This window comes from Anthonomus grandis, chromosome 8, assembly GCF_022605725.1.
Source record: "Anthonomus grandis grandis chromosome 8, icAntGran1.3, whole genome shotgun sequence".
NCBI lineage: Eukaryota > Metazoa > Arthropoda > Insecta > Coleoptera > Curculionidae > Anthonomus > Anthonomus grandis.
In genome coordinates, this window is record NC_065553.1 from 15,785,661 (window position 1) to 15,808,346 (window position 22,686).

The 22,686-nt window shown below is 32.5% G+C and overlaps 1 protein-coding gene across 1 annotated transcript in view; it reads left to right on the forward strand.

The window, feature by feature from the left end:
• The window catches only part of LOC126739912 (protein BTG4-like), an 86,504-nt gene extending 64,813 nt beyond the window's left edge, over positions 1-21,691 (forward strand). The window contains exons 4-5 of the mRNA XM_050445738.1: positions 10,091-10,463; positions 15,972-21,691. Coding sequence (XP_050301695.1) covers positions 10,091-10,463; positions 15,972-16,118 — 520 coding nt within the window. The 3' untranslated portion in view covers positions 16,119-21,691. The remainder of the gene's footprint in view (positions 1-10,090; positions 10,464-15,971) is intronic.
• Positions 21,692-22,686: the final 995 nt, after the last annotated feature.

The following is a 22,686-nucleotide window of genomic DNA, read 5'->3' on the forward strand; positions in this document are numbered from 1 at the left end:
CAGGACTCAGTACTTTCTATACATTTGATAACTAAGAGATAAATAATTAAAGATTCTTAGGTGGGCATGACTTGTTGAAAAATAAGCAAAGAATCATTTTTTCAATTATTTCACACAAACACCCTAATGATCGAGCTACTAAAATGCGTACTAAATGGAACAAAAAAACTTAATGACTTTAAAAAGCAAGGTTATATGTTTTCAGAAAATAATTAAACTGGTATAATGTGGGTTATAAACAAACAAATTAAATACAAAAAAAAATTACATTCCACTTTAATCATCAACTAAAAAATCGGGCCTAACCCAAAACGCTTGCTGTTAATCCTTTCACCTCGTATGTTATATACATGTAGTATGCAGTAGCGATTATCGTATTAAGGCGACAATCCAACCTATTCTCCCAGTTAAGACCTCGTATAGATCTGTTATCAATTATCGTCGACATACTTTGTAACTAACACGCAAACACTTGAAATGCCGTAAAAATTCAATGGTGTATTTTTCAAATAACCACAAATAACATTATCGTACGTAAGCGCATATAACATTTTTACGCAGTAGAAATAAAATAAATTTATGTTATATAAATGGGAAAAACATATTTATTTTCATATTAATTGTCGTAAATTAACGTCGATTTCGACACCGTATCGATTTAATTAGTGATTTTACTGCTATTTTAATTTGAATATAATTTAATATCGAAATCTAGTTTAATTTAACACACGACTAGTCTTCCATGTAACGTAGCAACCAAACAGTTATAACGTTTAACCGATAAAAATCACCACCACTCACAATTTATTAGCTGGATTAGGCTGGTATTAGCAATGAAATGCTGAAGATAGGACAGAGTTCAGTCAACCTGTATGTAGAACTTTTAGGTTATTTTTCTTATTGTGAAGTTATTGTCTGAATCAATAAAAGTTGAGGGCTTAAGGGTTCACAATTTATAAGTGCCAGTTTGATCCCGTGAGATAAAATTGTCTCAAAAGTCTAGACTATACTTTCATTCACAGAATTTAAAGTGAATATTTATTTATTTATTTTATTAGATAAAAGCCAAGAATTTACATTCTGTATAGCTCTATATTACAATATATTTCAATAAATCTTCAAATGTCAGCTTTCAAATTTAAACACTAAACATGTCCAATTTATCCAGACGATTCTTAAAACAGTTTACAGTAGGAGCAGTTATGACATCTACGGGTAACGAATTCCAAACATCAAACACTCTATTAGGCAAAAACCTTTGACGTGGTTTTTGTTTTACACATCTGTTTTTTTTTTAATTTTAAAGTGTGACCGCGAAGTCTAATATCCCGATTTCTTTCAAATAGTTCGTTTAGATCACAGCCCAAATAATTATACAGGATTCTGAATGTAAAAATTAAATCACCACGAAGCTTTCGTTTATCAAAAGTTAGCAAGTTTGCATTTGAAAGTCTCTCGTTGTAGGTAGGTCTCGGCATACGCAAACCATGCGTTGATCGTGTAGCGCGTCGCTGCAACAATTGAAGTAAATTTTTGTCGAAAAATTGAACCATATTTTGAAGGATATGTTTAATTTCAACTTGCAATCAAAGCAAAAATCCTTTACTTTTTCCAGTTAGTGTATAGGAGTAATTTGTTTCTCTTCCTTTAATGCAGCTGGAGCAATATGTTATTGACTCACAGTAAATGGCACCTTTGGCGCTTCTTTAAGGCACTTGGAATTTCTTTTATTTTTCCCAAGGCAGTTGAAGTAATTTGTTTCCTTCTTTAAACGAGTCAGAGGAGTTTCTTCAAAATTATTTGAACAAGGCTATTCCTTTACTTTTTTTAGGCAGCATGAGTAAATCTTCTTTTCCATTTATGTAGCTGGAGCAATGTCTTATTTGTATACTTCCAAAAAATTGATTTTTGGCTTTTTAAGGCACTTGGATTTTCTCATCCTTTAGACCAGCAGTCAATTCTTCATCATAATTTGTGTTAGAGCGTTCAAGTTTTTTTTGTTAAGCGCGACAACGTAGCAAAGTGAGTCTGTTCTTCGGCAAAGAGTATGGCGGACGTTGAGATCTCGCTCCTGTGTTATCGGGCCATTTTAGTTGAATAAATAAGTATTTACAGTCCACTACGAAGTCTTGATTACCTCCCAACATTGATGATTGATGATACGTATGCTATAAATTTAATATAAGACCAAATAATTTTAAAAATAAAGTATCAAAAAGGGAAATTTTGTCAATTGTTTGTGAAATATTTCATCCTTTATAGGTCTTTTGGGTCCTGTAATAATTATCGCCAAATTAATAATGCAAGATCTGTGGAAACTTAAAATTGGTTGGGACGATGAAATTACTAGTGAAATAAAAAATGACTGGTTAAGGTTTTATGAAAAGTTACCTTTAATAGTCAATTTTAAGATACCGAGATGTGCAGTCATTTCAGAGTATATTGAAATCGATTACATGGGTTCTCTTGATGCATCTATCAAAGCATATGGAGCATGCGTATACCTTAATGTTAACTTCATCAGGAGTTTATGTATCTATCCACGTTACTATGTGCAAAATCCAGGGTTGCTCCTTGAAGCAAATTAGTTTACCGAGGTTAGAGTTGTGTGGCGCCTTGTTGCTTGCAAATTTGGTTCAAAAGTTAAGAGAATCTTTGGAAATTAAATTCACTCATTGCTGTTGTTGGCTTGATTCATCAATAACTCTTTTTCGGATAAGAAATGAATCAAATAAATTTAAAACCTTTGTTGCGAATCGCGTAAGTGAAATTACAGCTCTACCTTACAAATATAAAGAGCAATTGCCTTTAATGCAAGATTTAAATGAATTTTTACAAATAATCATATTCGTTCGATCTTTAAGCATCCTCAGGTATTAAGAGAGTCATATATCAAACTGAGACCTGGGATAGTTTAATAATATATATAATGGTTAATAAATTTGATCCAATTACTAGGCGCGATTGGGAAACTTGAACGCTCTAACAGTAAGTACTTGGTACTTTCAAGGCAGGCGGCATGTTAGAGCGTTCAAGTATTTCTTGTTAAGCGCGACAACGTCGCAAAGTGAGTCTTTGGCAAAGAGTATGGCGAACGTTGAGATCTCGCTTCTGTGTTATCGGGCCATTTTACTTGAATAAATAAGTGTTTACAGCCCACTACGAAGTCTTGATTACCTCCCAACAATTTGCATAAGGCCTTTCCTTTTTCTTTACTTTTTCCGGGCAGTAGAAAAACTTGCTCATGTAGGTCGACATACTGGCAGGTATCTTGGTGGGCAGTAAGGAGATTCATTCCATTTACACCAACTTCTCCAAGGCACTTGACATTTGTGAATCATGAGATCTTACTCAGTAAGCTTCTTGATTTTGGCTTATCAGGTTCCCTTTTGGACTGGCTGAGGTGCTACCCTACTGGTCGAACTCAAATTAGTGCGGGTTAACAACTTAATATCTTCCCCATTAGTAGTCTCCTCAGGGGTTTCACCTGGGTCCTCTGCCGTTCAACTATTTAATCAATGATATTAAATTATGTTTTGACCATAGCCATTTTCTATTCTTTGCTAACGACCTTAGGTTGTTCACGATGACCCGAATAATCTTAGTGCCATGCCAATGGCATGGAGCTGAACATCTCCAAATGCAAAGTCATCAAATTTTCTAAGGCAAAACAATCATGTAACTTTATTTATCATTAAACAATACTTATTTAGAAGGTGTGAAATAGATAAGAGATTTGGGACTGTTAGTTGATTCCAACTTAGACTTCACTGCACATTGAAAGTAGTACCAGAAATTTCAATCACAGTACCCTCATTAAAACACTGTACTTTGCCTTTGTCAGAACTCACTTGGAGTATGTCTTTTCTGTCCGGAGCTCTTCTGTAGATGTTTCATATCTACAGACTGGAAAAAGTTCAGAATTTCATTATACAACTCTCTGCTCAATACTTGATTTGTAACCTTATCAGCTAGAAGAAAGCAGAAAGACTTTCAAATTCTCTATAGGTTAGTCCATTCAACCATAGATTGCTTATATCTCACTTCACAAATCATTTTACAAATCCCAAGAGCCTTTATTGTTTGGATCTTCTTGGAACCTGGGAGACAAACTAAGTTGATTGTCAATAAATCTTTGTATCCTTTTTTTTTGTTGTGATTTTACATACTTTTGTATTGAGCTTGTCCTGTTAATAAATAAATAAATAAATCGTAGGAGTAATTTTTCTCCCTTTTATGCAGCTGGATCATTTTGTTATTAACTTCCAAAAAATGGGATCTGTGGCTCTTCTTTAAGGCACTTGAAATTTCTTTTATTTTTACAGACAGTTAAAGATTTTTTTTTATTCTTTAGACCAGTAGGAGTAATTTCTTGTATGTTTCAGGTATTTGGAATTGGAGCACTTTTTTATTTCTTTCAGGCCAATATAGCAATTTTTATTTGTTTTGTAGAAGTCTCATTATGATAATATCTTCTAGACTGTAGGCAGTTAGAGAATAATTTCTTCTGTTTTTCAGTCAATTTCAATAATTTATCTCATCCTGACAGTTAAAGGGATTTCTTATTTCTGTCAAGCATAGAGGGAATATTTTTTTGAAATTGCTTCTTGCTTAATTTTTACCAAGCAGTAAAAGTAATTAATTCTTTTTTCTAAGTAGATAGAAGGAGTATCTTTAATTACAGAAGTTTTGAGTATAATTTATGGTTTCTTTAGGCAATGGGGGGAAATTTGAAAGTAATTTCTTTCATCTTTTCTGCAATTGGAACTGTTTAGTTTTTCCAGGCAGTTTAAATAATTTTTTCCTTCTTTTTAATAGAAGGAGTCATTTGTTGTATCAACAGGCCATTTTAATTGTTTTCTTTTAGACGATTGGAGTTTTATTGTCTTTCTAAAATTTTCTTTTACTCACATGAAAATGAATATTTTTACTTTTCTCGGGAAATTGGAATAATTTGTTAATCCTTCCAGGTAGTAGGAGTAATTTTTTTGTATCTTGCAGGCGGTAAAAATAATTTGTTTTTTTTTTTGTAAAGATGCACTGTTTAATTACTTTAGAGGAGTTTAAATTGCTTACTTATTTCTGGCTTCTGAGAATGTAGTAAATTCTCAATTATTTTAAACCAGGTTGGAATATTTTGATTCTTTTCAGGTAGACATAGTCATTTTGTATTTTTTTTAGGGCACCGAGGTAATTTTTTCTCTCCTTAAACCAGCAGGAGTATTTTCTTCTTTTGACAGGCACTTCGACTGGAATGGTAGTCCTAATCATTTTGTAATTCTTTCAAATACAATAGGAACATTTTTTAATTTCTTACAGGCATTTGGACCATTTCTTCAGGCAATAAGTATTTTGTCACAAGGTAGTATTTTGCAAAAAAGTTTAATTCCTCCTCTTTGCCTCCTTCACCCTTCCATTCCGTTTAAATATATAGATATATTAAAAATGAACTTCAGTTTTATGGTTGAATTTTTGCTTTTACCGAGCTTTTACCGGCAACAAATTTGAAATATTGCTTGTAAAATAAATGGCTCTTTTTATTATCACTTGATCAACCCAACTAGAATGCAACTAAAATAGTTAGGTTGGGGCTGAGAAGTAATGGTTTGGCATCAATTTATTGATCCCTTATAAGAGCGAGAAATTCTTGAGAGGACCAACAGCACAATCTCCAATTTATCCTATATTTAATATTTCTATATTATTTTACCACAAGCTGACTGGACTAAATGAAAGTCATCAAAAATAGAACCCCTCCCAGTAAGAAGGAACAAATTAAACCCACATCACATACAATATGATGTTAACGTCCTTCGAAATAAAAATTATTTTGGGAACGTTCCGTTTTGAGAACAAAGAAAATACGAGGCTGGCATCATAACACCGGGGTAAAAGTAAAAATTTAATTTTTTTTTGATTAATGCAGTATCAGCAAAATGTCGTAACAAAGGCTAGCGTAAAGCAGGTCGCAACACAGAGCGTTTCGGGGTTATCTCTAGATCGGTCATCTATGGAAAGTATCGACAAATGTATGTATACAGGAAAAGGCATAAAAACGAAACGATGAATTATTCACAAATTTGATTATCAGCGCAAATTCGCAGATATACGCATACATAATGTATGATGTACCTATTTATGCTTAAACAGTTTACAGTTAGCGGCACTAATTTTTGCCCTGTTTTCTATGTACCGGTAGTCATAGTTTAACCATTTTATTTTTCTTCACTTGGATTTATTCGGATATTTATTAATTATTGTTATAGTTGACTATTTAAACCATGTATATTAACATTTTTGTGTAAATAATCTGACAGTTGATTTCATTTTTCCCAATAATTCCAAGAAAGATAAAATTATGTTTATGGGTTTCAAAACCATATTTTTTTTACCAATTTAGTTTTCTTTTAAGGAGTTTTCTAGGCAACTAAGGTTGCTCAGTCCAAGCTTTTTATTTTTGAAATTTAGTCTCTTTAAAAAACTTAATCGCCAAAATCTGAATTAATATGATTTTAATATTCCTTTTGCGACTCGAATATGTTTTTTTCTAAATCGAGAACCGGTCCACCATCCATATTGCGTAAAACATAAATATTTTCCCGAACTCCAAATACGTTAACTGTAAAGGTGCCAAAAATAACGCGCGGTTATTTACATATATTTTTTTTTGAAAACTAGGAAAAGTTTTCGAAAATAGATCGGCGTATTTTCGGCGGCCGCTCAACTATTTTCGGGTGCATTGAAATGCTTTCTGTCCGGTACGTTGGTTCATAACAAACAAAATGTGTGAAGTGTCAGCAATTCTGGCATCTTAAGTGATACATTGAAAAATAAAAACAGTAATATAAGCTAAATTTCTAGTAGGTCACATATTATTAGTTGACCTTTAGAGAAAAAAAAGTTGACTTACATATACGTCAATGATAACTGATAAGCGCGAAACTGTTTGGCACGTTTTGAAAAGCAATATGTATATACTGCAGGCAGGCATTTTGATAATGATTTTTTTTTCAAAAAATTTAATATAATTGACTTATTTTATTTTATTTTTTTTGTATAGTGTATTTAGTAATTTGTCGCAAGACTAAATGAATATTTTTGTTTATCCAGGTAGTTTTTTCCTGGCAGTATTTTTTCCCACAAACGTTTATTTTGAATTTGAAGCTTTAACCAGTTTAATTGCTTATTTTCATTAAGGACTTTTCCAAAACTTGAAAATTTCCTTCTCCCGTGGGCATTTTCCAACATGAAGTAATTCGTTATTTCCTTCGGCTTCCTTTTTCCATAAATTGGAAAATATTTCTTTTACTTACGGTTGAAAGTTTATTTTTACTTTTCTTTTAAGTTAAAGGTCCTTTTTAAATAACCAAATAATAATTTACTCTTGCCTCTGCAAAACGTAATTCATTATTATTTTTTTTTAAAGCTTCAATATTGAAACAATTAATGTTGAAAATGGATATTTTATCTTTTAAATTATTGATTGATAAAAAATGTTAACACTCTATACAATACCGGTCTGGTCAACTCAGGTCTTAGATGCAATGCAAGGAAAGATGCAATGCAATGCAAGGAAATCAATGTATTAACCTGCACTAATTAACCTCAAGTCATAAGAAAGAAATATAATATAGCATATTTCCCCTGCTTTCCCTTCTACTAACTATAGTTCCACATAAACGTCAATAGAATACTGGATGTTGCGCTCTCTGAATGTCGAGGAGTAGTACTAACCGGAAGCGAAAATAGGTTTGTGAGGTCATAATAGCGGGAAATTTAAAATTTAATTACGGTGCCAAATTTGAATTTCGCTCTACTATACCGGGCGCTTAAAATTAAACTACAGTAGGCAGATTGGAAAAGTGTTAAATTGGGACTTATTAAATAAAGTCCTCCGTTTTTCACTTTTTCTATTTGCGTACTATAATTTCTGAAAAACCATACATTTCCTACTGGATAGGTTTCAGAAATTAAACAAAAAGTATTCACAAAATAAAAAAAATTTAAATAAAATAAAATTATTCAGTCTAGAAAAATTCTAGAAAAAGTCTAGAAAAATTTAATAAAATCACCAAGGAAGTACCCCTTACTCAATTCACTAGTAATGTTCCTTGGTAAATATAAATTAAATAACTACCAACAAGGTAGCAATGGAAGAGGAAATAAGTAAATTTCTTAGAAGTAAAATTACAGATGTTACCATTTTTCCATTTGCCTTTTCCATTGCCAAAATTTCATAAACTCCAAGATTTGTGTAGAATCTCTCGAAAATTGCTCATGCATTGAAACTGCTCTTCTCTTAGTTTTAATATCAGATTCATTTTATTTATTTTTGAAGGTATTACGTTCGTCAGCTTGGTCATTTTCTGTTGTCGACTGCTGCTCTATATGATCAGAAGTGATCAGCTCTTCATAATCATGGTCTGAAAAGAGACATTTTTAAATAGAATGTCCTCTACATCTTTGGCTTATAAAGATGATAAGAAATATCATACAAGATGTCATTTGGCCACACAACAATGGGGTCAGTCTAAGAAGAGTGCAGGGCTGTTACTCACGAAGTCAATATAAGGCATCGAAATCCTCTGGACATCCCATGAAATCATAAAGAAATGTTTGAACGAAGGGTTTCCTATAATATCACGCGTAAATAAACATATATCGGACCTCTCGCTATCTATAAATGCTTTTCGAAATAATGATAATAATCGTCTTTTATTTTAAAAAAATAATAACAGATTGACAAATAATACAAGTAAAAAAAAAGGGCGAAGTCTATCCTAACTCAAACTTAACCCTAATAAATAATAAATAAATTTCGGTAATCATACATAATAATAATAAGAAAAATAATATAAAGATGTCATATTATTTATTACACCATTATTTTGTTGTACACCTATTGCTTATATTAAGTAACATGAATTAGGTTTAGTTGTTACTTTTAAACAAATTTTATTATCTATATCTGAACTTGTGTTGCATCCTAGATTTATAGATTTGTGTTATACCTTAAGGTTGTGACTTGTTTTTTTGTAGGTTGGTAGTTTATTTACCAGGCTGCAACAGCTCTTAACTTTTTGTTTAGAAGCTGAAGTTGGCCTTTTAATCTATGTGTCTATTTTGGCTAACGCAGTTATTTATGTTGACATATTTTTTTGCATTAATAAACGTTTTTATCAGATGCTTGATAGTCAGGCTCAAGCCGTTAGTTCCGGTTTCTTACCACCATCTGTATGTCGAAAAATAAATCTAAAACTCGATATGTTTAACATGGCTTTAGCCTAAATTCCTCTGGTAGGTTCATGTGATATCAAAAAAAAACTTAGGGCTCTAAAAAATGTTATGTGACTTGAAATTGCCACAGCGTTATTTCCTTGTTTGATGTGGCGTAAAATAGCTCTTTAACTCGTGTGTCATCGATAGAGAAAGTATCACTTGCTTCCTTCATCTGATGTCTTTTCCAATTTACTGCTCTTAAATCCTCTAACCGTTCCTCCTCTTCAGCAGGTAATATGTTCGCTACATTTTTATGGGCGACATGTCGCCAAATTGCGAAACAGGAAGAAAAATACAGTATAAAAATAAGCACTGCAAATAATAGGCAAGCAAGGTTCTCTCTCTATACAATCAAAATAATAAAGTATTGTAATAAAGTAAACCTACCTAAATTATACTCTCTGAAAGGACCTAAATTAAATTATCACAGATAGTATAGATAATATAACAAAAAGTTTAATTAGTTTTTAAAGAAAAGAGATAGAAACTAAAAATATAAACCCCAGAACTGAAAACATCTATGAATGTTAATTTTTTGGTGTTGGTATGATATCTAGTAAAATTACCAAAATAAATGTGAAATTTCCCTAGATATTACCAAATTCTTAGTTGAATATCCGAATGGCTGTGACACAGAATACAAACACACGCGATTGTCGCCAAGAAATATTGATGTTAGCCACTATTGAAAGCAAGTGGTTGATATCCGCTTAGCACTGAGTCTCGCTGCTGCTCTAACTATACATGAACCTGGACACTGGCTTAGTTCCTACAATTTATATAAATTCTTATTTTTTTTTTTTTGTTTCAGACTCGGCGAATCTGAAGGTTCGTACTGTACCCTAGCATCTTTCCCCAACTCGGACGCCTCGTCGACGACGTCCTCCACGTCCTCGTCCAATCCCCCGTCGACTTCGTCATCGCCTCGCCCCCTGAGCCCGCCCTCGTCGCCCAGGAGCCCCGCGAGAACGCCCACGCCGCCCCATCAACAGTCGATCGGTAGGCGACCGGGCCACGTCCAACGGCCCGTTAACCAATCGATGCCGGGCAGGTCCCCGCCCACGGGGGCGTATCCCGGGAGTGGCTTCGATTATGGGGCGCAGCTCGGGAAATTCAGGAACGCCCAGGGAGGATTCGCCGGAGGTAACGGAGGCGGCAGGCAGAATAGGCAAACTCCTAGAGAGGTAAGGTTTTTCTTTGTGTTTTTTTTCTGCATGTTGCTGCTTATATTATGTGCGTACATGCTTCTATCAGAAAAGAGATCAATATCTGCCAATTTATGCGATATAGTTTGCAAAAAAAGTTATGAGGTACAGTTTACATGCATGGGCATAATCCAGTGACAAAGTGACATGACCAAACAAACTGTTGTCCACAGCTGGAAATTTAGGAAATTTTTTAGGACACTGATCTACGTCTACGTCTATCACAGACCAAAGAAGTGTGGTTGTGGTAGTAATAAAACTACTGGCTTCAGATAGGGAAAAGGTTTATTAATATCTAATTAAAGATTAGAGTGATTAGAGGTATACTGTTCAACTTACAAAACATGTGCAAAAAAGTAAGGTAAAGTAACCTATATATTAGAAGAGGGAGTAACTTGTGTTACTCTTACTGACATCCGACCATCGTCAAAATAAAAATAGTAATGTTCTAAAGTAATAGTAGGAATGTGTTAAAAACACCGAAGATCATTAATTGTTCCGCGACATACAGACTAAAAATGTGCGACTAACTAAACTTAACCTCACACAAACCAACATGAATATGAATGTTCACTTAAAAGGAGAGAGGAGAAAGCCAACTGAGACGCCTGTCATCTTAAGGCATATCATTTGTTGACAAAAACTTAGTAATTCTGATTATTACGAACTACATCTCTTATAAAATTATGCTTTATATCTATGCATCTAAAACTTGTTGACAAAAAATTAACTCATTCTGATATTACCAACTACATATTTTGTAAAATGATGCCTTATTATATCTATGTGTTTTGCTTTTTTATGAAATATAGGATTACTATCAAGTTTTTGTGCCTCTTGGTTATCATGGAATATTGTCACACAATTTACCTTATTTCCTAATATTTTACTCAATAAATTTGGCAAATAAATAGCTTCTTTAGCAGCTTTAGTGAGCTCCATATATTTTCCCTCTGTGCTGAGTAAAGCGACTGTTTTTTGCTTTGAAATGGCCAATGAAATCATTGCTCCCAATAATTTTAACCAGCATTCTGTATAAGATTTTCTATTAAGACTATTACTCGCTCGATCGCGTCAGCAAATTCTTTAACTCCAAACCATTATTTTAAAAATGCAAACATTACTTTCTTGCCCATGAATAATAAAACCTTCTGGTTGTTGCATATAACCAAGTTAATTTACCATTTTAAAAAACATCCTAAGTTTACGGCCAATAAAATTAACATATCAAAAGTTGAAAATCTTACAACTGGACTAAAGGTCTCTTCAAAATCTATCCCATATTTTTGAGTAAACCCTTTAGCAACTAGCTTAACTCTACGCCTAACACTATTGCTTGCACCAACCTTCTTGCGAATCCTCTTGTCGAGTCATCTTCATTGGTCTCCTCTTGAACACTTTCCACTACTTCTGGAAAATTCTCTAGAATGGGAATAAACTCAAGTTGAGGTTTGTGGTTCTTCATGTAGAGGGCTGGTTGAGTTGCTTGGTCTTTATAGTTTTCAAAGATTTTTCAAAGAACCACCTTCTATAGTCCTATCCTTTGATATGACCACTGTAGCCTATCAGATTTTTTTCTGCATTCATGTCAAATTTTAACCGTTTCTCCTTTCGTACATGCACTATAACAAGACTTTTCTTGTCAGGTAAACTAACTAACTGCAGGTTTCTATTTCTTAGGTATATGGCAGTATTGACAGCCTCTGCCCAAAACAATTTTTTTAATTTTGCATCAAATAATTGACAGCTTGCTCTCTCTACTTTAGGACGGTTTAACCTCTGACACACAATTTTGTTCTGTAGTATACATGCCTTTAAGATTCCATTCTCTATAACATTATCTGATCTAAGAATATTTATTTTCCTCTCTTGTTGATTCTCTACAAGATTTTGATCTTATAAGTAAACAAACCCAAACTATTTTTTAAATTTGGAGGATTACTCACTCCAAATTTAAAAAATACCTTGTACCTCCAATACATTTGGTTTCCATAGGACTACAGAGATCACATTGTTCTGCTGCAATCTGCTCTTTTGCAAAAGGCAATCTATGTTGTTTACCTTTACACCAAGTGGTAAAATTGTATTTTCCTGTACATTTTTTTGAAAATTAAAATAACGCTTTTTGATAGAATCTTTTCAAACATGTTCCCAGGGACTTGAATGAACCCAATTTTTTAGAAACGTGGTCTTATACCGGTTTGAATCCGGAAAAGTAAGCAGTTAGTGGCCATCTTTTCAAACGTGTTCTCCATTCACACAAAAAACACTAATTTGGCAAAAAATTTCCGATTATACCCGTTTAATTCTAAAATCACGTTTTAAGAGAATACTTTTATTTCATTATAATAACAGCAAATTACGTTCATGGACTTTAAACTGAGTGGCTTTGAAGAGTAATGTCTTTATCATGGACACCATTTGTCACAAATGTCAACAGAATTAAATTTTGACTGTTAAAAGATATCAGTAGATTCAATCAATCGATCAATAATACACTTATTTCGTGCTCAATACTATGCATTTATTTTATGGGAATACTCTTCAGTAGCTTTTCAAATTATGGACATGGACATGAGCAGTTTCCCTGAAGATAAGATATCCTAAGAGTCTATAATATCTCAAAAAAGCTGATATTTATAATGTTTTAAATGGATTAGTTTGCCGCTTATTTCATCAGAACGATCTCCTTACTTACTCTTTAACAATACATAAGGGCTTAGGGGGCGTGCTAATTAACCACCCCAGGAAAATCTTCTACTGTCAACCGTCCTAAATGTCCTTCAACATGTTAACTAAATTAGAGTATAAAGAATATTCTTATAGTCAAATAAAGGCATGTAAACTGTACCATAAGCAATTAGAGTTAGCACCCAGTAGTTAAATGTTTAGTCCTTGTAGATATTCTTGCATGGTCACACTTTATAACTAATCTATGTCGCATTTTGACAAATGTTATATGTCTCTTTTTTAGTGTGCGACTCTTATGTGACACAAGACATGCGCACACAGTGGACATTAATTTTAAGAAATACCTTAGAGTTAAGGACGAGACATCCATAGGTAATTAAACACTTTTTAGCGAACATTTATTAGTAGATATGCCAAACGTAGCATTTTGCCGTTGATAAACGTCGATCTAATGTAACTTTTATTCATTTTCGAATTGTACCTTAGGTCAATGTAGATCAACGACGGAGGCATTGCATCAATAGACCCTTAAGTTAAGTAAATAAAGTTTATTGGAATTAAAGAGAAACTATCAGACTTCATTAGAAAGGCGATCTGTGGAACAGAGGCAGTACTACCGTTATCGTCGGCGGTCGTTTAGCCATTCTATAATAAAGTGGTACTGTTAATGAAGGATGTAACCCACGTAGATACTGGATGTTGTATAATAAGGCGTGTAAATCTTAATAGTGGCAGAACAGTTTTAATCAGTGGCGCCGTGGTCCTTGTTTTACTAATGTATATTTTCTGCTAAAATAACGTGTAATTGCGTTAAACCTTTTAGGTTCCGCATTTTATTATTTGTTAGGTGCTTTTTTGTGTATTTAGAGATTGTCTAGTATAATTTCAGTGGTGGCTCGTAGAGCGTTTTTGCAGAAGTCGTTAGAATTAATTTGATTCCGAGTATTTGAAAAGGTTTTACGTATCTCCCTGATTTAGTCACTTATTTAAAGTCATTTTATTTCAGGATTTTGACGTTATTCTTTATGTCTTTCAGAAATTTAAAATAATTTATCATTTAATTCCTGGCTTTTAGAATAAACTTTTGATTTAATTTTAGACATTTTGAAGTAATTTTCTATAATTTCCTTATAGTGGCATTTTTTAAAGTCTTGTCATTTTAATTTAGGAATTTTCATTATTTTTTTCTTGTAGGCATTTGAAGTCACTCTCAGTTTCTTCCTACAGTCTCAAGTTGTGTAGTAGATGCAGTTTTAAAGATACCAAAACTCTTTATTTAATTATCGACACATGTTAAAGGCGTTTTAATCTCCTAAAGATTCTATCGTTAGTGAAGAGAATTAAATAAAGAGTTTTGGTTAATAGGTAAAACTGTTGGTGATTTGAGTGTCACACCAAAGATTCCAACCATAGGACTACTAAGACCCAAAATGTTAATTTTTTCTGTGAATTATGACAGAATTAATTATTGCCCTACAGGAGTTTAACAAAAAGCTTAACTTTAGTATTGGCTAAAAAAATCAATATTCTCTAAGTGACTTAGTAGATAAAGTACAAAACAAAATTAAAACACAGTCAAAATCACAGACAAAGGGGTATATTAAGTTGATTACGCATGTTTCGCCCTTTATCAGTGCATCATCAGATCTAAAAGTAAAGTAGAAAATTACAAGCGTAAACTTAATCAAATATATATATACTTCTAGAACCTACGTCCTGATAAAAATACACTACTTTAAAGTTACAGCTTTCTAAAAAACTCCAATTATTACTGCAAAAAATAAATAGTACATCTTAAAAACAAACACCCAATAAAATAAGACTGGATCATGAGTTTAGATGTTAAAAACTTTTTTCCAAGCATACCACTAAGTAAATGTATTTTGTTAATAGATCAACTTTTCAATAAACCAGAGACATAAAATTTAATCTTGCTCTTAACAGTCATCTTAGAACAAAACGTTATCATGTTTAATGAAAATTAATTTACCCATGTAACAGGTCTGGCCATGGGCTCTTGCATGTCGCCATTTGTGAGTGAGATCTAGATAGTGGAATAATGAAAAGTTCTTTTGCCCAACTTGTCTTTTTATAAAAGATACGTTGATATGTATGTATCATTTGGAATGGAGAAGATAAGTTGAAAGATTTCCTGAATTTTGTTAACTCTATAGACCCGAATATTATTTTTGCAATAAATACAAATTATGCTACATCATAAACTCTAATAATAACAATAATAAGAATTTTTACCTATTCACTTATTTTGGTAACATTCCCTACAATTAAAAACTACTTTTAAGAACTCACCTATTTCACTTTCATTCAAAACTTTGAATACTTATATCAGGGGTTTACTCAATAAGTTGTGAGAATTGCAACTTTATTTACATGTATAATAGGACAGTCAGGCAAAAAAATATGTACAAGAGTGCAGGAATACATAACTTAACGTTTTAACCTCAAAGTAGTGTATTCTTATTATGAAGTAGGTCCCAGAAGTACTTGTATTTGATTAGGCTTGGGCTTCAGATTTTTTCCCTTACTTTTTAATCTGATGATGCCCTGACACAGGGCGAAACACATGTTATAAAATTAATACATCCCTATGTCTGTGACTTTGTGTTTTTATTTTGTTTTGTAGCTTAACTTTAGGTTTAACTCATAAATTTGTTTAACCCAAGTTAACAAATGTTTGCCTGCCACTATATGATTAGTATAGAAGTGTAGATCCAGTAGCCTAAAACAAAATAATACATTAGTCCAGATTTTTAATGTTTTTTCTTCACCTTCCAGATGAACTTCAACAATACCTTCAGCCATCCACACCACAGGCCAATGTATCCCCGTTGCGACGGTCCCCCATTTCCCACCATGGCTCCACCATTCTACAGGAATATGAACTACAATAGAAACTATCACAAGAACGTTCTCAGGGTATAGGGTCCGATCATTGGCCCACAATAGGGGCCGCTGTGTCACCCGACTTTCCCTGTAGCGCCGCTTTTGGCCCCTCCATGTGTAGGAGGGGCGCAGCCGATCGCTTGTTGGGCAGTCCGGTTACCAGGTGCGAGAGAGATGGGCGTCCGGGACGACCCCTTTTGGTGTAAATTTGATTTTACTCTTTTAGAGAAATAACAATGATTGCCACCGAGATTCTCCTGTCTCTGTCGCTCGGCGGTAACCCTTCTGCCCATCAAATATATATTTTTTTTTAATTTAGGGTATACCTTATGCACAAGACCTTGATGGTTTGAAGGTTTTAAAATTAAGGATTACTTGGTAGATGGTTGATAGAAAAGGTCAGACGGTCATAGCGTTGCACGCTGAATTTGGAGAAGGATAACTATTGCGTTTGGTTTTGTTTCACTTATTAAAACGGATTTTAACGATAAGACTTTGGTGCAACTTGCCTCCGTCCATTTTGAACTATTTTATATCGTTATTCATAAAAAAAAATCGCCCTATGATAAAGTACTGTTTTTTTTTTGTTCTTTTTGGACATTTCTCTGGCTGTATCCTAGAGATATGTAATTATTAGTTTTAATAATATCATCCATATTGTACAGGGTGGGCATAACAGCTAATTTTATGACCTAATTTGGTGTCTTGATTTTCTGGTTACACTGGTGGTAGACGTCAACTCGCTTATTTTTAGGTAGATTCTCGACATGTTTTAATAAGGTGCCATGGATATAACCGAAAGTGCCAGAAATTTCATAATATTTTAATTATATTTTGTATTGAAACTGCCCTGTATACATTAAAATAAACTACTGATAAGGAAAAGTAGGTAAGATTGTACACATTGATTATTTATCTTAGTGCAACTAAAGACATTTTTTTTCATTACAAATAATTCTCTATTTTCTTTCCCACATTGACGAGGACACTACACATATAATATTTTTCCCGTTAATAATTGTCCATTAATATACTAATAATTTTTCCTCGTTTTTAAATATGATTCACTGTCATTAACAAATAAGAAAGTCATGGATACTTTAACCCTTCCTGTCTCATATGCCATTTAGAAATTAAAATAACCAAGTACCTAAAAGACTTAGTAGTAAATTTTTAGAGTTTTAACGTCGATAAATTATGTTTTATAAAACTACCCATTTTGCCTTGCCAAATTTTTGTTCGAAATAAGTAATTCAACGCCAAACGTGATACTATCCGCTGAAAGAAAAGCCTTTTCTTCTAGCGCCATTATTGTTTCTAAATGTAGTTATACCGATATTTCTTTGTGTAGCATCGAAAGGTCATACTGGTCTTTCGATTGCGTAATGTACATTTATGTTTGACTGTAGAAAAACTATTGTTTTTTATGATGCTTTAAATGTGATTCTCTAGATTTCACTGTTTGACCTGTTAATTAATTAATCGTGTTGTATAGTTCGCTCTATACAAATGGCGGGGTACGCCGCTGTAACTTTCGAGGCTGAAACTATAATTGTGATTTTTTATTTTAATGAAAAGAGGGTATTGTTCTCGATTTCTTTAGGGATTTTCAAATACCGGCGATTTTCTCGGTGAAATACTTTTTCTTTTAAAATTTCATTTTACTACTTAATCCAGCCAGTCGCTCAACGCGGAAGTGTTTCACCGAAAAGACGTCACTTGAATTGTTTAGGTAGGCAACCATACAAGCTAATTTTTTATACATATAGTCTAGAGTGCGCCACGTTGAATGTTATGTAGCTTTAATCTTGTATTTACTTTTCTTTATATATTTTTGTATAAAAAAAATATGAAAATTATTCGCCTTAAGTTTTCGTATTATCTGTGATATGTAACCATTTTTATTTTTCGCGACACATGACATTGACAGCCGCGACCTCTAGCACTTTTTTATTTAAAAAAAAAAGTAGTAATGCTGTGTCATTAGAACTAAAATATTAAGTAGAACCACCAGTAGTACAAATTATTCCCAATGTTTATAGGTATTGTTTTGACTATGAGAATATTCAGTCGTTTAGACCTTGTGTGGATTCTCTTTTTGTGGGTTTGCTTTTGTGATTCATGGTAGGTACTAAAAATTGACATTTACGCAAATATATGAGTATTCTGCCGTCCCTAGTTAAAACATGTTAACTCGCAAATTGATAAAGCTGAGCAAATTGAGATTTTATGAAAACTAATATGAGGTCCTCATATTTTGAAATACTTACCTGATTCTTTTTATATGCTTAGAAATTTGTTTTTTACATTTGTGGGTAAAGTTTAGTAAAAGACTAGATTCAAAATTTGGTGAAATTTTAGAAAAAAAAGTTAGATAGGACATTTTTAATTAGTAAAGTAATTATAATAAAAAAATATATCTGTTTTTGGACTGATTTTCATTAAAGATACAGGAGTTTCACATTTCAAATTAACATTATAACTAAATTACTAACTAATAAAACATTAGAACAATAAAAACAGTATGAAAGTAAATCATGAATGGATATCACTGGACATCTACATTTTCTTTATTGTAAGTATCATTACTTTGGGACACGACTAATTCTTCCCAGAATATCATTCGGTTCTGTGTTGTTTATCTCTTCTACATGGACCTTAAATGAGGTTGCCTTTTCTACAGCCGATTTAAAATCATTATAAACGAATACTTTTTCGTGCCTTTTCAATGATGTTCTACCTGGTGATGGAATGAGTCCACGGACATAAAATAAAACTGAGAGCAGATTAAAAGTATTTACTTCCAAATTCTCCAGTTCAGTCCCGGAAGAGTTTACAACGTAAACAAAATAAGGCCCAATTTTTATTTTGAGCTGCACAGTTATCAAGCCAGATCGTAAAATTACGCATGTCTCTGTTATATAAAAAAAAAATTCAAAAAAAGTTGAAATTAAATCTTTCTTATTTCGACCTGCAACCCCTTTATCCTACTTAGGACATTTTAACTTAGAAAAAGATAGATAGGACATTTTAATTTGAGATTATCGTCTTTTCTGCACATAGGACAATATATTTAGGTGAATTTAAGGCATAAACAATGTATGTAGGACTTTCTAATTTAGCCAAGGAGGTAGATACCATTTGATAGGTTAATAAAATGTAATAAGCCAAAAAAAGAGAATTTTGTAATTAGGACGTTTTAACTAAGGAGGGCAGTATTGTGGTTGACTGGTTTTATTAAAATGATAGTATGTTTTCTGTATGCAAAAAATTCCTACTATCTTTTAATAAATAGAGCAATTAGAAACTTATACTACTAAGTGTCAATTATCTCAGTTTTAACAACTAGCTAATAACAATGTTGAATATATTTAACTGGGTACACTGTATGTTTATTGGTATATTATCTCTCTATAACATGAAGTTAGCTAAGATAGTTGTTGTATATAAAATAGGTGTTAAATTATTGGGTCCCGAATAAAAGACTGTTTGGCGTAAGAAAAACGTCAAACTTTATACTGTAGTATTAGGCGTTAAAGCGTTTGATGGTTGCCTACGGGTTATTTATGCTATTTTGTTTAATTTTCTTTATACGAAAATAAGACAAAATAACATTAAAACAAAAAAAAAACGGATATTTTCATAGTTTCGTGAAATTATCTGCAATTAAGAATTATATTCAGTGGTACAAATTTTCAACATATTGATGTTAAATGTGTCAAAAGAAATTTATTCAAATCTCTAGGTTAAAAAAACTGTCAATATTACGATAATAAAAAAAAACACGCCTATAACGGCACGGTCCTGGTTCGCTTTTTATAATGATCCTTCTTTATATGTGATAGTTAAACGTTAGGTTAATTTATCTGTCAGTTAAAAACACTAGTAGTTAACTTAGGACGGTGCCGCCGTTTAAGGGATATTATTTTTTGACAAAGTATTTTTGAGAAAAATACTCTGCTTTCTTTCATTGCGTGGTGGATCCTCCTTTTATGTATATTAAAAATAAAAACTTGTGTATATATATATATATTTATCATGTAGAAATCCCATATAGCTTTAATTTTCCTCTAGATTCGAAACAAGGCAGGGTATTGAGCGTAGGACCTTTTTTACCGATAATCTATATCGTAATCCTTTTTAAAAAAATAATGTTATTCACACTATATCCAATTTTTGTTATTATAATTAGTAATTTCATTTTTTATTAGGGTTAGTTTTTTTTTTCGTTTTAAATCCGCATTTTATAATCAGGAATAATATTAATTATTAAAAATTCGTTGTAGTCGTATGGTAATATCTGTAATTTTCTTTTTTTTTTCTTACTTATTTCACTCCTAGCAGTTCTTAATTTTGTTGTACTTTAAAGCTTTTAGGACGTCTGATTTAAGTGATTTTGATTGGTTTCGAAGAAATTTGTTCTATTAATTTTCATTTATATTTCAACACTTTAGGAGATTAAATGATCAAATTGTGTTTCCAAATTCTCACGCAAATTGCATTAAATCAGTTCAACAACCAAACTCTTACTAAACCAAATAAAAATATCCTATAAATAAAGGCGTCCTAAAACAAACAAATTTAATGTCCTACAGACACAACAATTGAGCTGACTAAGGCTGAAAATTAACATAAGACTTAACTACTGAGTCTAAAATGGTCCAAACTTTATATGACGAACTATCGCGATGTCTCGTAAGATTCTTAGGAGTGTATTTCCATCCCTACGTGTTTTTCCGCTTAAATTACCTCCTAGACATCTCTGTGAGAATTATAAGCGGACGGTAATTTAAACCGGTTATAACCGGAGGTGGAAATGCTCGCCAACAAGGCTTTTTTATTTTTTTACAGTAAGGTTTTGGTATTTTCACAAATAAAACTGTATTCTATAAACATCGTGTTAGATGTAGAATTGGTTATGTACGGAAAGAGTGATTAAGTTTAATTGAGACAACGATTTATTTGCGCCGTGTAGAATTTTTTACGTAGAACGAGATCCTTAATTTTGAGAGTAGCGCATTAATTTTTTTCGATAAATTTTCTGCATGAACGAACCAGTTCTACACAGCACATATTTTAATAGTTAAGGTTTGGTTATATTTTATTTAATTTGTAACGGTATGATCTATTTTTGGATAATATGTAAACGAAAACTAACAGGGTGTTTTATAACAACTATCTCGGTATTGAGTAACGTCTTTTCAGTTAATTTTTTATTATTAAAGGCAGGTTTTTTAGGGTAGTATGATGTACAACAGTTCACACACACACGCTAATACTAGTCAGTGATAACGATTTCGTGGAAACAATTATCTTCGTGTCAATTGTTGAAACATGTCGCAAAAATGTACGTGCAATTGATGATAAACGAATACAATTTTCAAAAAAAATGTGATATTAGGAAGTTAATTTTGAAACTAACAAGGTATTCTTTGACAATTTTTAAAATAGTTTTTTTGTACATTAGGACCTTATGAAGCCTGCACTGAACTTACTGTAGAAATATATATTGTATAATGAACATGTATATGTATAGAGAAAAATGATTGTTCTATGTAATATAATATAAAATACATATTTAAATATATTAATGTTAAGCAGTGCATTTAAAATTTTGTTGTTTTATTTATAATTTACTAGTCCCTGCCAAAGGTAAATATCATCATCTAAAGAGATACAAAATGTATATTTATATAGCTATTTATATTTTTAGCCTAATAATGAAAGGGCATTAAATTAATGTCGGGAATGGCTTATTTTTCGAAGTATTGATGTGAATTATGTAAACCTCACTTTTACATGCACTGAAACCAGTTTTTGTATCATCTACTATGTTTTAGAGGTATCCAGCGAGGTATCTCTAAAACATGCATCAATGCAATTTAGGCGTCCAAGAACTTTGACTACGTTTTTTGGTCTTCATAAGTGGAAATAAATAAAGTAATTTGGTACAATATTAGGGCAGTACGGAGGCGACCGACCCATGAATATAACGTTTCGCCAATCAAATAGGTGGTTGTTAAAGCAGGTGTGCGAGAGTTGTCATGATGAAAAATGGTCCTTGATTACTGCTTCATTTTCCGTTACTTCACCAAACTCTTCTGGCAAACGAATTCTCGTGTACCATTCAGAATTGATTAATATGTTTGGGAGTTATTATATGTCCAGTTATTCCGAAGAATTAGGATTTTGCTTGGATGTGCCTTGTGCACGTATCACTTGTCGGATTTGGCTAGTCTTGGAAGACGCTTACAGTATATTGCTGTTTTGTTTCGGGCTCATAAATTTAGATCCAAGATTCCTAACCTGTTTATAGGTTTTGATGCTCAGCGATTGTATTTTTTTAGTATATCTTAGCATCAATTGACACCTGCATCAAATGTTCATGCAATATCTTATGCTCGTCATACTAATCTCGAAGAATGCCTTAATCTTACTATAAGTGTCCTGACAACTTTCTTGGCTGGGTGTAGGGCGACCACGTTGGAACTTGTTATTCATCGACAAAAGTGCAAGTAAGTTGTTCTATGCACTCCTGTCTTGTTGACAAAACGTTCTGAAGAAGGTAAACGTTAAAAGGGTTAAACTTTCAGATGGAAACGTCAAA